Here is a 16,461-nt window from a genome sequence, read left to right as displayed (position 1 = left end):
CACCGTTCATATAGGAACTTGACATATATCTAGTGAAAATAGTTTTTTTAAAGCAGAGTAGAAATTCTACCATACATTCCCTGGCTTAGAATTTATCTCACTTGGTTGTAAGAACATTTTTATGTTGTTCTTCACTAAGAGCTATTTGCACACAGGGGAAGCCTCAAGCTGTTTAGATAGCTGAATTTAAAAATTCATATTTCTATTTCAAGCAAAACAAGCAGTGCCACAATTGTATTCTTGTTAATGGGAATTTTATATGAATGACTCAATTATTTTGATGTAGAACTTCAAAATTAGATTAAGGCTCTTCAGTTTTTCATACATTTGCTAATTAAAAACAGAAGTAAATGGAATGAAGGTACAAGATGTTTCCCATGATGTATAATTATTATACACATAGGATAATGTGGCTTGATCATCATAAGAAGACATTTTGATACCAGTTAATTGAAAGTAATAATTTAAAGTATATATTAAATCTAGAAGTAAAAAAAGTCAGCTAAGTTATTTAGATTGTTGCTTCATTTGATTTTAGCCAAAAGGACGAGAAGTGATGCCATGAGAGGGAGCCTACACCTGACACTGCCTGGAGATCCAGGAACTAGAGGCCTGGCAGCCCAGAGACAAAGGATAGAACCAAGCAGACCTGGAAAAAAAGTAAATGAAATTATCTCTAATGATATTCTGCTATACTCATAGACGGGAGCCAAAAGAGCCACCATTGAGCAACTAGTGGGAACAGAGGCAGAGACCCACAGTCAAACAGCAGAAAGCTCAGTGAATACTGCAGAAGTGGAGAAGGAAGGATTGTAGGAGCCAAAGGGGTCAAGGACACCATGTGAAAACCTACAGAATCAACAAACGTGGACTCATAAAGGATCACTGAGATTGAACCAACAATCATGGAGACTGTGTTGGTCTAACCTAGGCTCTATGTATATATGTTATGTTTGTATAACTTGGTCTTCTTGTGGGACTCCTAACAACGGGATCTGGGGCAGTCTCTGACTCTTTTGATTCCTTTTCTGGACCTTTTTATTCCTACTTGTTTGCCTCATCCAGCATTAATATGAGGGGAGTTACATGATCTTATTGCAACTTGATATGCTATGTTTGGTTGATATCTCTGGAGAGCCTGCCATTTTCTGAAAGGAAACTGAGGAGGAATGGAGTCAAGGGGGGAAGTAGTGGGAAGGATTGGGAGGCGAGGAGGGAGGGAAAACTGCAGTCAGGATGTAATATATGAAAGAATAAACTTTTCAAAAAAGATTGTTTTTTATTGTGACCATATCTCTGAATGAACTGAACAGGAGCCATGGGGAAGCCAAACATCTACCTGCTCATCATGGTCATCTTGCATCTTTGATTTGCTTACCTGAATTGATCCAGCTAAGCTCATCTTTAGTAGGGATTGTGGACTATGCCTCCAGGGGAACTGGCATGGAACTAGGGAGATGGAGTATGTTAAAACCCCAGAAATATCAAACTTGTGGTTTAAATTCTCATCCTGAGAATGCAAAGTGTAGGACAAAGCTCTCTCCTTGTTTCTATGCCTGACTCAGGAGCACGTGACACAACCCCAAGGTGGTTACAGATGGTCATGTGAGCTTGTCACCTGTGTCTCGTCCCCCATGTAAATAGAGCATCACCATCATCCTAGTCCCAGCCAATGAAACACATTAACATCCAAATCCTCCCCCTTCCCCCACTGCCCAAGATTTCTAAGTCCCTGTTTCACCAAAGATCATTTGTGACTGGCTGTTTTATTCTGAGCTGTAACATTGGAGAAGTGCTCCACTTCTCCCCCAAAGAATTCATCACTGGGCTCCTGGAGGAGCAACAGCTAGGCTGTTGCTTTCGGACCATCAGGGCAAGCTCTCCTCTCAAGGACATCTGCTGTTCATCCGTGAGTTGGTGTGGATCACTGCTGCCTTTTTACAAGCCACTCAACTCACTGCAGTGCTAATCTGCTGCAAGGAGCTGTCAGCCCTTCTTAAAGCAGCTATTCTATTTGCCCGAAGCAGGTCAGGCTTCTGTTACTGTCTGGTGCAGGCAGTCCAACTGAAAGAGCCATAACACTTTGTTGTGGGAGAAATCTTTTTCTCCTGCACCTCCAGCCAAACCAGAAATCCTGTGGCAAGACCTTTTTCTGTACTCCACCCTTCCGTGGCTTAGCCCAGAATGAAGCTGAACTGGGGACCAGGAACTTCCTCCTTTTCCACCTAGAGACCTATGGCGATTGGACCTTCCGGCACAGCTGGCATGGGTTACGGTGGCACCCTGACATTTCTGGGGAACATGGAACCACAATCTTATGTGAAAGCTGAGTTATAGCTTACTGCAATGACCATTTAAATGTGCACTCAGAGGAAGGACAGCAGGTTACCAAGAAGAGACTTGATACCCTATGAGCACATACAGGGGGAGGTAATCCTCCTCAGTCACAGTCATAGGGGAGGGGAATAAGGGGAAAATGGGAGGGAGGGAAGAATGGGAGGATACAAGGGATGGGATAACCATTGAGATGTAACAAGAATAAATTAATAATAAAAATTTTAAAAAAATAAATGTGTATCACAAACGGTTTTTATTATTATTGTTCATTTTGAATATGTTTATTTGCATGTAAAGGCCACAAGTCAATATCAAGCATCTTTTGCTATGCTTTCCACCTTACTTATTTTACTTTTTATTTATTTATTTATTTATTTATTTATTTATTTATTTATTTTGAGATACGATCTCTCACTGATCTCGAAGCTCATTGGTCCAACTAGATTAACTAGCCAGCAAGCTTCTAGGATCTGCTTGTCTCCACTTCCACTAACCCCACCTGACACTGGGAGTACAGATGTGCACTGCCATGCCTCACTTCTGCAGGTGTACTGGAGATCCAAGCTCGGGTCTTCATGTTTACATGTCAAGCACTTTACCAGGGAGTCATCTGTCAAGCCTCCCTATTACCAATATTCTTTATATAATGGCAGGAATATCTGTACTGCTCTAGCTACCCAAATAGGTTACTCTTTCAAGAGCATGAGGTTGCACACAGAGTGGTTGAAGGCAGATACTATAAAGAATTTCTGTATTGTGTAGAGAGATCACATTAGGACACAACAGAAAAAGGACAGTTTCTCCTTCCTTCCTATTATTGCTCAGCCACTGAGGCCTTGTTTAGGCTCAACTTAGCAAGTGGTCAAATTCTGCTCTGAGCCACCTGGTAGGACTCAGAATATTTAACACAAAACTTCTTTATACTCATATTACAAAGATTAACAGATGACAAGTTTAGATGTTGTTTTTAACATTTCAAAGCTTATCCTTCAAAATGTTATAAAAACCATTATCAATTTAGTCTTGTCTTTAATTAGTTTATCTGATGATTTTTGTTGGTATCTTCTCACTATATTCCACTATATTCATCATGAATCTCAAGAAAGTAAAAGGATACTACAAATGTGACAGATAATTTCTTAACCCTAAGAACATTGAATCCAAGTATATGTTGTTAGCTTTTACTTTTTATAAACAATCACTTTAAGTTCCCACTGTGAAAAAATGGTTTTCTATGTAACTTATTAATTTTAGTAAGCCTTGTGGCAGAAAATAGATATAGCAATAGACATAATGTACAGAAGAAATGAACTTTTTTTCCTGAAATGATGGAGTTTAATACAAACTAGCAGTTCTTTTGCACCTGTGTCACAGAAATCCTAAGACCTGAATGTGAGAACTCAATTTCACTATAGTAGTTGCCATAATAGGGTTTATGAACACTGACAATCAACCAATTACATCGTCACCTTTTGAGAGCTCTATGAATAAATGGAGTGCATTGGTGTGGTTTAACAAGACCAAGGGTCTAACTGTAAATAATACCTTCCAGCATCCTAGCAGGGTGTCAAATGGAGTGGGAATCTGACTCTTCTCTGCAAGTAGCAATGGACTAAACTACTTGAATACAAAAGATGCTCAAATTGCTCACCACAGGATCTAGTTCATCCAGATCACACATGTTCACAAGACTTAAACAGAGTGTGTGTGTGTGTGTGTGTGTGTGTGTGTGTGTGTGTGTGTGTGTGTGTCTGTCTGTCTGTCTGTCTGTCTGTCTGTCTGTTTGGATGCTGGCCATGATCCAATGTTCTTGATAAAGCAATTGCCATTGTCATCATAAAGAGAAGATGCTTTCACAATTAATTATAGCAGAAGTGTTCGTCTTCCTTTGCAATTAAGCATTTTTAAAAACTTTTCAAACAATGTTTTTAAGGCTTGATCAATGATTTAAAGTCTTTTACACACCCACTCATGCATTTTAACAAAGTATTCTTTGTAATTTCTTATATCATTGAAGATAACTCATTCCTAATCAGTCCTTGTACTGTATATAGCCCAGTACTGGAGCAGAGATGTAGTAAAAAAAATATGCTTCCTTTACTCACAAAATGTCAGGTGCTCCATATGCCAATACTGGGAAGCCACAGAAGGCCAGTAAAGGAACAAACTTCCCATTAAAAGAAGAGAAAAAACTTGGGGGAAAAAAGCCACAGAGAATTTGAAAAGTGATTGAAGGCTGACTACAGGCCAAAGAGATGGCTTGTTTTGGAAGGGAGCTTGCTGCTGCATGTGAGGACCTGAGTTCCATCTTTGGAGTTCACATGGTGACGGGAGAAAACCAATTGCCAAATTGTTTCCTGATCTCCACATAAATGATACAGCACCATATACATACCCATACAAATGTACACACACACACACACACACACACACACACACACACACACACACACACATGCCCACAGTTAAAATGTAAAGGTTATTACAAACAAGGCAAGATTTTTTTGTTTGTTTGTTTTGGGGTTTTTGGTTGGTTGGTTGGTTTGGTTTTTTGAGACAGGGTTTCTCTGTGTAATAGTTTGGGCTGTCTTGCAACTCACTCTGTAGACTGGGCTGGGCTCAATTTTACAAAGATCAGCCTGCTTTTGCTTCCCAAGTCCTAGCACTAAAGGCACATACCACTGGGCTGAAAAGGGAAAGATTAGTTGAAAGGCCAAGGTTAGTACAGTTACAAGCGGCTAGATTAGACCTTGGACAAAGAAGGTTAGTCAGCTGGGCCTCTACCTGAAACAGCAATGGAAATTAGGTCACAATTTTCAACTGGTTCTCCATTACTATCTCAGTGTGACTAGATAGTCATTGTCATCAACAAGTCCCCGAGCACATATTTAAGGTATTCTCTTAAGTAATAAAATAGGTTTTCTGACTTTTCAAAGAAAATAGGGAGGAGAATATAGTAAGGAGAACTGTCGTCCATGTTTGACCTACAAAAAATAAGTTCTGCAGCTAGTTATTTTTGTTTGTTTGGTTTTTGTTTGTATGTTTGTTGTTTTTTGAGACAAGGTTTTTCTGTGTAGCACTGATTGTCCTGGACTTTCTTTGTAGGCCAGTCTGGCCTAGAACTCACAAAGATCCACCTGCCTCTGCCTCCTGAGTGCTGGGATTAAAGGCATGCACCACCACACCCAGCTGCAGCTAGATCTTTTTAAATTTTTTAAAATTTTACTTTATTAATTTATTCATATTACATCTCATTGGTTATCCCCTCCCTTGTATCCTCCCATTCCTCCCTCCCATTTTCCCCTTACTCCCCTCCCCTATGACTGTGACTGAGGGGGACTTCCTCCCCCTGTATATGCTCATAGGGTATCAAGTCTCTTCTTGGTAGCCTGCTATCCTTCCTCTGAGTGCCACCAGGCCTCCCCTTCCAGGGGATGTGGTCAACTATGAGGCACCAGAGTACGTGTCAATTACAATTTTTAAATAGATTCTTTTTTCAGTTTTTTGGAGTCAGCATCTCACCATGTTGCCCAGGCTGGCCTTGAACAATCCATCCTCCTTCCTGAGAATCCCCAGTGCTGGGGTATGTGTGTGTGTGTGTGTGTGTGTGTGTGTGTGTGTGTGTGTGTGTGTGTGTGTGTGTGTGTGTGTGTGCACGCACACATGTGTACAATCACATCCAGTTCCTGACCCAAATTTTGATCACTTCTCATAAGCTTGTTTTATGCTCCAGATAACAGTAACTCCAAACTTGACCTGAGGGAGCTTTTACTGTAATTCTCTCCTGGAGGAAACAAAGCAGAATAGTTAAGATCTATTGTTTATAGAGCCCCAGCCATCAACTTAGCACAAACATTTCTTGGGAGTCGCAGTTGCTCTTTCAAAGCCTCTACTTTGCAAGTCCCGAACTGTTGTGGACTCTACACTCTTTCTTTTCTAGTCTTTAAAAAGTATTCAGTACTTATATAATCATAAGGCCATTTCATTTATTGTTGTCATTTGTTAAATAACTTATGAAAACAATGAGGAGAGAGGCAGACCTTCATGGGCTGCCATTTAAAAAAAAAAAAAGAAGTGAACCCCCAGGAAGAGGTGTAGTTTTATAAGGATGTAGCATTTCCTTCTAAGGTCTGAGAAGGAATTCATTGATTGAATTTACAACAATGAGGAGGCACCTCTGTGCCGTGAGTTTTGTAGCCTCAGCTAGCATGGGAATGTTATTTTCCCCATGAATGCTCAGACTCAGAATACAAGGACAACTTCAGGAAGAGGAAAAGGAAGAAGTACAGTCTAGGAACCAAGGATGTGAAGCAGGAAATTCCTCTCCACTGTACTGACTTAAAAGAATAGCTTGCTGGTGTTCAATATATTCCATGACATTCTACGGGGTTCCTTTATTACTGTGGTGTTTTCACATGGATGGGTGATTATTTTGCAGGAAGATAAAATGGGGCAAAAAGAAATAAAAAAAAGGACAGGAATGAACACGACTGGTCCTTGGTTTTGGCACCAAATGAAGGCGCAAAAGGCATAAAAAGAAAAGAAAGGGCAGAACTGCTCCTGGGTATGGTAGAGGAGAAAGTTTATTATAGATATGTGTGAGAGCATAGCCAGAGGCAAGGACTTCAGGGAGAGTCCAGTGTGTACAAGGCCTGACTGAACTGTGTCATGTGAGGAGAAGGGGAGGAAAAATGAGAAGGGAACCAAGAGCAGCAGCCAGGGGGCTCAAAAGTACAAAGAGAAAGGGTAACCAGAATGGTTGGATTACATAGGGAGGAGCAACCAAGCCTCTTGGGGGAAGACTTTAGGGTAGGGCATAGGGCTTGCCAGCCCTGAGGGCCCTGTAACACGTAGGGACTAGTAGATGCAGCGAGAACCTGGGGGCCAGGTCTGTTTTGATATGTTAACTAGGAACCTCAGTCATTTGTCTCAGGTTTGAAAGCTAACACGTATTATTTTCCAAATAGCTATAAATATCAGTTCCTGAAATGAATGAGGGTTTTAAGTTGTAAGTGTGAAGCCGACACAATCTACATGATTCTTGAATTGTCACTGAACCTTCAAGAACCAATTTCAAACCCATAAGCCAAATGAAATGCTTCCCAATTCCCATCTCTCATGCATGTTTTTTATTTTTCCAGAAGCTGCACACACACACACACACACACACACACACACACACACACACAGAGAGAGAGAGAGAGAGAGAGAGAGAGAGAGAGAGAGAGAGAGAGAACACATGCACTCAGTCCTTCATGTCTTCATTTGCCCTGCAAACCATGCTTCTTCTCTCTCCATTAGCAGTACCTCCCCTTAAGTCATGCTTAGATCTTTCCCACTGGCCAGCAGGAACTAATGTCTCCCTTCTCTGACAATCTGAAGTTTGTAATCCACAGCTCCTGTGGCATTAACAGTTTTCTATTGTATTGTTGGTGATCTTCTGTCTAGTGAAGACAATGAGTCCTTGATGAGAAAGGCCCTTTGGCACCTAACACAGTGCACCACACATGTAGGTGCTCCATCCAAATCTGCTAAAAATATGGACAAAATAGGCCCTTGAACATATTAAAGTAAAATTCTAGGGCAAACCTTACACCTCCATCAGTAGTACCTTTTGCACTAATATATCTCAACAATCAACAGTATCCAGAACAGAACAGAACAGAAAGCAAAATTACCCAAAACTTGAAAATACGGCCAAAACTTGAAAATATGGCCAAGGGGAAGAGTGAGAGCCTTCTCGAGGCATATCAGTGCATACTCTGTGAAGCCAGCCTTGGCCAGGGTCATCTGATTCTCCAGCCTGTGGAATTTCTATTTTTTATTAATTAGGGCTTATACTTTGCAAAGACTGATGTTAGAGAAAACAGATGACATATAACTTACTTTACCCAAATATCAAAGACCAGGCTGTATTTTGTTGTGAGTCATTAGCTAGTTTTGCATCTAATTTGGGCCCATCATTCCGATCTTATTTTTCTTTGCTACTCCCTGCTCTCATTTATATGTACCAGGCTATGATATCCTCTTTTGTTTTATGGCCCTAATGGCTCCTTCATTAATGAGTCATATATCAACTTACTCAATTATTACAGGAAAACTTGGAGTTTATTTGAAAATATTATTTAGGGCTGGAGAGATAGCTCAGAAGTTAAGAGCATTGTCTGCTCCTCTAGAGGTCCTGAGTTCAATTTCCAGCAACCACATGCTGTCTCTCAACCATCTATAATGTGATCTCATGCCCTCTTCTGGCCTACAGGTGTACATGCAGGCAAAACACTCTATACATAATAATAAATAAATTAATCTTTAAAAATATTATTTGAGTATTAGTAATTAAGGTAAATGTAATAATAAGTATTGCTAGTACCATTTTTCTATTTATTAAACAATTATTTAATTTTTATTATAATACATTTCTTGAGTTCCAAATTTAATCACCAATAAACATTTATTTCCACTCCAAAGTATTTAGAAAGTAGCAGAGAAAGAGATAAATACTCCTTTTTTGTTTGCTTGCTTGTTTTTCAAGAAAGGGTTTTCTGCCTAGCTTTGGCTGTTCTGGAGTCTCTTTGTAGACCAGAGCGGCCTTGAACACACAGAGATCTACCAGCCTTTGCTTCCCAGAGTGTTGGGATTACAGACATGCACCACTGCGCCTGGCTAAGATAAATATTCTTAAGCTTTGTTAAGAATCACTTCTAATGTCTTGTGTGCCTGTTTGTAAATTGGCCAAAATTAATTCAGTAATAGTTTTCTTTTTTAAAAATAGTATCTCAACTAAAATAATAATATCTGATCCTTGAAATAGCAATTAGTCTGGTGGTAAACGTCTTGAATAAATCTCTCATCTGAAATTGTTGAACATGATAGAATATAATTTTGCATCACACTACAATGAATAATATTTTTCAAATTCAAGTCATACTAAAATTACATTAAGAACAAGGCATTTGTTCCAAAATTATTACCAGCCATAATGGAAACCAGACACTAATGCTTTAAGAAGTAACCAGCTGAAATTGAATGAAATAATCACTGAACCCATAAGGCATTTATAATATTTACCATAAAGCACAGGTGATTTATTTTTACTAAAGAGAAATAATTCTTTCTTACTATCCTAAACATCAAATGCCATCACATCATAAAAATAAAATATGGCACATGGATCAGTCTATTTTGTTCGACCTTTTATTCATATGATACATATTCATTTTGCTCTGAAATAATGAAAACATTATGCTTCTTCACGATTATTCCCCATGTTGTTTAATCAACAAGGCACAAACAAATTCAGTTTCAGAAGGTTAGAAAGGCTCAAGGTTGTGCAACATGCTGTTTCCTTCATGCTGTATGCTGCATCTTAATAGCATGAAAGGCAGGCAGGATGATCATCCAGTGCCTAATGAAAGAGATCTATGACATGAACCCAGGGGCCAGGCCTTTTGACTTCCATGTTGCTTTTCTATAGCTTTCTGTTCTCTTATCTATTATACCACGCTCATCAGCACTAAAATGATGAGCAGTTAGAATGGATGGCTCAGGAAAGAAAAAAATACCCCTCTTCTATCCCTAAAACATTGGTGCAGAATGTATAACAAAGTTGGAGTTTGAAAATTTTGGCAATGTGCTTCCTTCTCCATAACCAGTATTAAATTTCCAATTATGAAGAGGATGCTTGTAAGTAAAAGCACAACCTTCATGAAGACAAATATTTTAAGCCTTACCCTAAATCTCCATGTTTACATAATAGAGATGCTTTTAAGCTAAGAGTATCTGAAAGCTTAGCTTTATTGTGCTGAGGAATATACCATCATAAACACCATTGAATGTTATATATTAAGACGACATTCCCAAATCCTGGTATATTTTTAACAACAGTACTTCTGAAATCTACAGGACAAGCTCAAGTCCTGAATCCTCTATAAACCCTCTAAGCTTTCAGCCAAATTGTACCCCTTTGGTGTGTGTGTGTGTGTGTGTGTGTGTGTGTGTGTGTGTGTGTGTGTGTGTGTTCATCTATGTTCACTGATTCACATGTGTGCATGTGGAAGCCAAAGGCCAGTTTTAATGTCTCCCTCAGACACCATCCCACCATCCACTTTTTTTTTTATTTTGGGGACTGGTCTCTCATTGGCCTAGAACTTGCCAAGTGTGAGAGTCTGTTTGACTGGTCAGGAAGGATCTACCTGCCTCTACCTCCTTGGCTCTGCAACTACAAGCATACACCACCCGGACTGGCAATTTGTTTTATTAGCTTAGTTTCCTAGAGGTTGAACTCAAGTCTTCATGCTTGTAGGTCAAAATCTTAGGTCAAGGCCATTTCTTCACTCCCCACTTCTTTCTTCCTTACTTAAGTTCCAAGAGAGGAAAAATGTGGAGAGACAGCTAAAATTAAAGGCATTTGAAGGGTACCCCGATAAAATTCAGTGAACATGGAGAAGTGAACTGGTGCCTACATAGAGCCTTTATTTCTACATTCTAGCATCTTTGATAGAGTAAGGTACTCTGCATGCTACCAAAAGAAAAGTGTAAACACTAGCCCAGCCTCAAAACCTTTGATCTACACAGTGTCCTGCTTGCAAGATATGCTAAGGCAATGGTGTCACAAAACTTGTGGGAGTAACCAACCAATATCTCATTTGATTTATGGCCCACTCTCCAAAAAAAAAATGGACCCCATATATAACACTGCATGTCTGACCAAGAAACAGGGACTAAATTGTGCAGGGACTTCTGGTAGAGCAATCAGTGCTTTTAACCTCTGAGCCATCTCTCCCTATGAACATATACAGGGGGAGGTAATCCCCCTCAGGAACAGTCATAGGGGAGGGGAATAAGGGGAAAATGGGAGGGAGGGAAGAATGGGAGGATACAAGGGATGGGATAACCATTGAGATGTAACAAGAATAAATTAATAAAGGAGAAAAATATAAATTATTAGATCCGATAAGAAACAGTAAAAAAATAAAAAATAAAAATAAAAATAGATTTGAAATAATAAAAAAAATTGTGCAGGGACTTAGGGCAAAACAAAATACTACTGTTCTTAAAAATATATTCAATAAAATGATTCCCAATTATATTCTGCTATACTCATAGACCAGTGCCTTGCTTGGCCACATCAGAGAACTTTCTTTCCGAACCAGATGGAAACAAATATAGAGACCCACAACCAAACATTAAACTCTGCCTTAACTAGAATGTCTCCATCAAATCCATCCCCTCAGTGCTCAAGAAACCCTCAGAGAAGAGGAGGCAAAAAGAGTGTAAGAGTCAGAGGGCATGGAGAACACCAAGAAAACAAGGCCCTCTAAATCAGTGGTTTTCCACCTTCCTTATGCTGTGACCCATTAATACATTTCCATGTTGTGGTGATCCCCAACCATACACTTATTTCATTGCTACCTCATAACTATAATTTTGCTGTTATGAATCATAATGTAAATATCTGATAGGCAAGATACTTGAGAGCACCAAAGTACTCCTGACACACAGGTTGAGAACCACTAAATTAGTGTGATCAAAGCTCATATGAACTCAAAGAGACTGAATCAGCATGCACAGGGCCTGCACCAGGACCTCTGTGTATATATACAATGGAGTTCACTTTTAGTGCTTTTATTGGACTCTTGAGTGTGTGAATGAGTGGGTATCTGATTCTTGTATCATCTCTTGGGCTCTTTTTCTTCTGTTTGCTTGTCTTGTCTAACTCTCATGTGTCAGTTTCTGTTTTATGATATCAGATCATATTATATTTTAAAGATTTTAAAAAGTAAGACAATCAACAATCTTGGCTATGGCAAATGGCTAATTTACATTTTATGTGCTAGTAGGAATGAAAAACAAGAGGTAACTGTGTACTTGGATCCCATAATTGATTTAAAGTTATAGCTGGATTGGCACTGGTCTTCTGAGAAACGGCATTGATGCTGGAGTTGGAGGGGGCATCTCTGGGATGCACTAGAAACCTAGGACAATGGAAACTCCCAGGATTCTATGAGGGAGGTGCTAGCTAAGACTCCTAGCAATGGGGGATATGGAGCTGAACTGGCCATCTCCCGTAACCAGGCAAGACTTCCAATGGAGGGATTGGGACACCGACCCAGCCACAAAACCTTCTACCTAGAATTTTCCCTGCCTGCACAATATGCGGGAGTAAAGATGGAGCAGAAATTAACAGAATGGCCAACCAATGAGAGAGGTCTAGCTTGAGACCCTTGACATAAGAGGCAGCCCACCTCTGACACTGATAATTGACATTCTCTTATGCTTGCAGACAGGAGCCTAGCATAGCTGTCATCAGAGAGGCTTCACCGAGCAACTAATGGAAACATATGCAGAGATCCACAGCAAAACATTAGGCAGAGTTTGAGGAGTTCTGCTGAATAGGAGGAGGAAGGATTGTAGAAGCCAGAGGGGTCAAGAACACCACAAGAAAACCTACAGAATCAACTAGCCTGGGGCCATAGGGGCTCACAGAGATCTGAACTGCTAACCAGAGAGCATGCATAGGTATGACCTAGGACCTCTGCACACATATACTAGTTTCGAAGGGGGATTCCTAACAGTGGGAGCAGGAACTGTCTCTGACTCTGTTGTCTGCCTTTGGGACACTTTCCTCCATTTAGGCTGTCTAGTATAGCCTCAATAGGAGAAGATGTGCCTAGTCTTTACTGAACTTGATATGCCAAGGCAAATTGATATCGATGGGAGACTTGGCCCTTTCTGAAGAGAAAGGGAGGAGCAGTGAATGTGGGAGGATGAGGTGGTGTGGTGGTGGTTGGCGATAGTGGGGAGAGGAATGGGAGGACAGGAGGGAGGGGAAACTGCAGTCGGTAAGTAAAGTAAATTAATTAATTGATTAATTTTAGAAAGCTACATTCTATGACATTAGTGACTGATTGGCTACTGTAATGTTCTTTAATTGTGCTATTATCTGAACTTGTAGACACTTGACATGTTATGATCTTTATTGTTCATAGTTTCTGGGCACATAAGGCCATATGTTATAACATTATTTGAGAGTAGTTATATTAAATATTTGTATACTTCGGAAGTCAACACATCAGACTTTGACAAGTCTGAGAAAATAAAATCTATTTCTCTCCATGCCAATCCCTGGTAACCTCTATGATAACTCCTAAATTTTCCTATTCCAAGTACTTCAAATAACTCAAAGTCATAGAAACTTCATCTTTTTATATTTGGCTTATTTCACTTAACACACTGTTTTCAAAAACTAATGTGTTATAATGATGAGAATTTTCTGGCTGTAGTAGTGATATACGATGTTAAAAATGTGTTGTATGTTGCTAAATAGCGGGAAAGTTGTGAAAATGGTAATTTTCACATATTCAAATTTAAAAATTCCTCTCATAATCCCAGTATATTTTGTCTTAAGTTATTTTATTTGATTTGTTTTCTGCTTTTTTTCTTACTTTTCCTGTGTCTTTGAAGTCTAGTAGTTCTGACTATGTAGTAGACATAATCACTAATATATTGTTAAGATGCTAGGGTTTTTAAAAAATATATATTTTAACATGTTTTTTAACTGAAAGAAAATTACATCACTTTCCTCCCCCTTTCCTTCCTCTAACCTCTCCCAGGTACCCTCCCCGAGTCACTTTTTGGCCCCCAACTTTAAGGCTAATAGCCTTTTTTCTTTGATTATTATTGTTATATACATATATATGTATGAATATGAATATGTACAATTATATAAATGTACTTTGACAAGTCTGAGAAAATAAATACTTTGTCTCCCCAAATATGGATATTAGGGGCAGATGGTCTTGTAAGCATTCAAAGGTCTAATTGCCATGCATATCTGTCCAGAACAATTTTCATGGGACTCTTTGCTTATTTTAAATTGACCTTTTAACCAATCAGTACATAATTGGTAGCATACAGATAGATGGGGTCTTTAGCTTCTGTTTCAAAATAAATGTACAAGACTCTGAAATTCAGAGATGAATAATATTTGATCCATATTTTCAAAGACTTCACATTCTTTTGGAAAAGATGGAATCGATATACAAAAATTGCTTTAAAAAACTCATTCAAAGTTTATTGATAAAATATTGTGACTTGGAGAAAAAAGACGTGACTCTAGTACAGAAAATAAGACAAATATTCACAATTGACATGGCCCTTAGCTTGTGACTGGACCTGCTTTGGCAGCGCTAGTAAACTTATAATATATCTTCTAAATTGTACTTGGAGAGTGTTCTTTGTGAGGATGACTAATATCTACAGTATTAAGAGTGGCACGTGAGACAGAGTCAAGCAGATTTCTGTGAGTTCGAGGCCAGCTTGGTATACAAAGCAAGTCCAAGACAGCCAAGGCTAACATAGAGACACCCTGTCTTCAAAAAACCAAGGGGGAAAAAAAAAAGAATGGCATGTGAAAAGTCCAGAGTTATAATGAATGTGGATGCAACAGCTCTGGATGTAAAAGAAGTCTCTAAACTTCTAGTTCTTTCCAGTATCTTCTGTTGTATATGTTTGGCTTCTGTAAAATATTTAATAGAAAGAAAGATTTTTTCTTTTTAAAATATTTCAGTATTATTATTTGTGTTTATATGTACATGTGTAGATGTGTATGTGGAAGGGTACCTATGGAGGCCAAAAGAGTGTGTCAGATCCCTCGAGCTGGAGTTACAAGAGATTAGAAGCTACTTGACTTGACAAGTGTTCTTAGGAGTTGAGCCATCTCTCTAACCACAAGAAATATATCTCCTTTAATGTGTAGAATTGAGTGGACAGAAAAAAAGTCCAAGCTAGCACTTCTCATCTGGAATATACCACGGGGGTGGGGGGGGAGGCGGGAGCAGGTGGGTACTCACTTCAACATGTTGACAGGTTTGGATGAGTTTAGCCAAAAGGGTCTCCAGTTCTGTGTTCCTCTTAATGAGATTGGTGAGATTACTCTCCAAGTTTTGCTGTTTAAAAAAGAAAGAGAGAAAAGTTATTCTGCATACTTTCTCACTTGTACAAAATTATTAATCCTCAGAAAAAGGGTAGGATTTTCAGAAATCTTAATGCTACTAATGCTTTTTCAAGTATTTGTCAAATTTGAACTAGATTTTCAAAGGCTGTATTTCAAAGATTTATGTAGAGATATTAAAATGTTATGCTTCCATTAACGTTCACTGTGTTAACTCATTTACATTTAATTAGATATTTAGCTTCAATTCGGTAGATCCTGAACTAGGGAGAAAGTACATAGTTTGATATCCCTTTGCCTAAGGCAGAAATGATAATAATATGTATTCACGTATCATATAGTTTAATTTTAGCATTTTGAGATTTACCACTTTATGGTTAAGATGAGGTTAATCTTTTAGAAGCAGGTTTGAATTGACCAGATATGGTAAAAAAAAAAAATGGCAATTAGAGTATCTGTAAGAAAATTTTGTCATACATATGACACACATATATCTCACACTTCTCAGTCATAATATATTTTATCCTCTGTGTTTCCACTGTTTCTCTCTGTCTGTGCAAATGTCCTTGAACCCTATATTCATATCATTATGCATCTTAAAATAGGACCACTCTTTAAAAGCATCAAATTGAAAGTTTCCTGGAATAAATATTTAATCACATTTTTGACCACAAACAACCATCTGCTCTGAGTAAGAGTCATTAAAAGTTCTCCATTCCTTCTTATTCCATGTGTTCTCCATTTATACTGTCCATTCACTTATTATCCACTCACAAACAATACGTATTAAGATTTTAGTAAATGTCAGCATCTGAGAGAGACTCTAGGGACATAAAAATAAAAAGCCTAACTTCCTGTTCATGGGGAGATGGCTATGTAACCGGGAAAGAGAGGGGGGCTAGAAATATAGGATGTGGGAGAGCTGATGGCTGCCTAGAGATATCCATGATGATGAAAGCTTTCAGCTGAGGATAGACACATAGAGATGCAGTTTTCATTAGACAACAGTGTCACCTTCTTAGAAGATGAGACACATGTGGACCTAATCATGTAGACAAATGTTCCATAAGCAAGGATGATATGACAAGATCAAGGAGGAATGAAAGGAATGAAACACAGCAAAAACATGGGATAGTGGAAAATTCTATGAACAAGATATAATGGACATTGAA

At 38.8% G+C, this 16,461-nt stretch overlaps 1 protein-coding gene across 6 annotated transcripts in view; it reads right to left on the bottom strand.

Annotated features, from left to right (window-relative positions):
- MID1 (midline 1) overlaps nucleotides 1-16,461 on the bottom strand; it is a 345,415-nt gene that overhangs the window by 56,991 nt on the left and 271,963 nt on the right. For all 6 annotated transcript variants that reach the window (XM_084789911.1, XM_084789914.1, XM_084789913.1 and 3 more), the window contains exon 3: nucleotides 15,189-15,284. In XM_084789911.1, the coding sequence (XP_084646037.1) occupies nucleotides 15,189-15,284 (96 nt within the window). The remainder of the gene's footprint in view (nucleotides 1-15,188; nucleotides 15,285-16,461) is intronic.

Source organism: Acomys minous (assembly GCF_964271855.1).
Source record: "Acomys minous genome assembly, chromosome: 7".
NCBI classification, from domain to species: Eukaryota; Metazoa; Chordata; class Mammalia; order Rodentia; family Muridae; genus Acomys; species Acomys minous.
The sequence above is the reverse complement of the archived record's forward strand: the minus strand, read 5'-3'. Positions and strand labels throughout refer to the sequence as shown.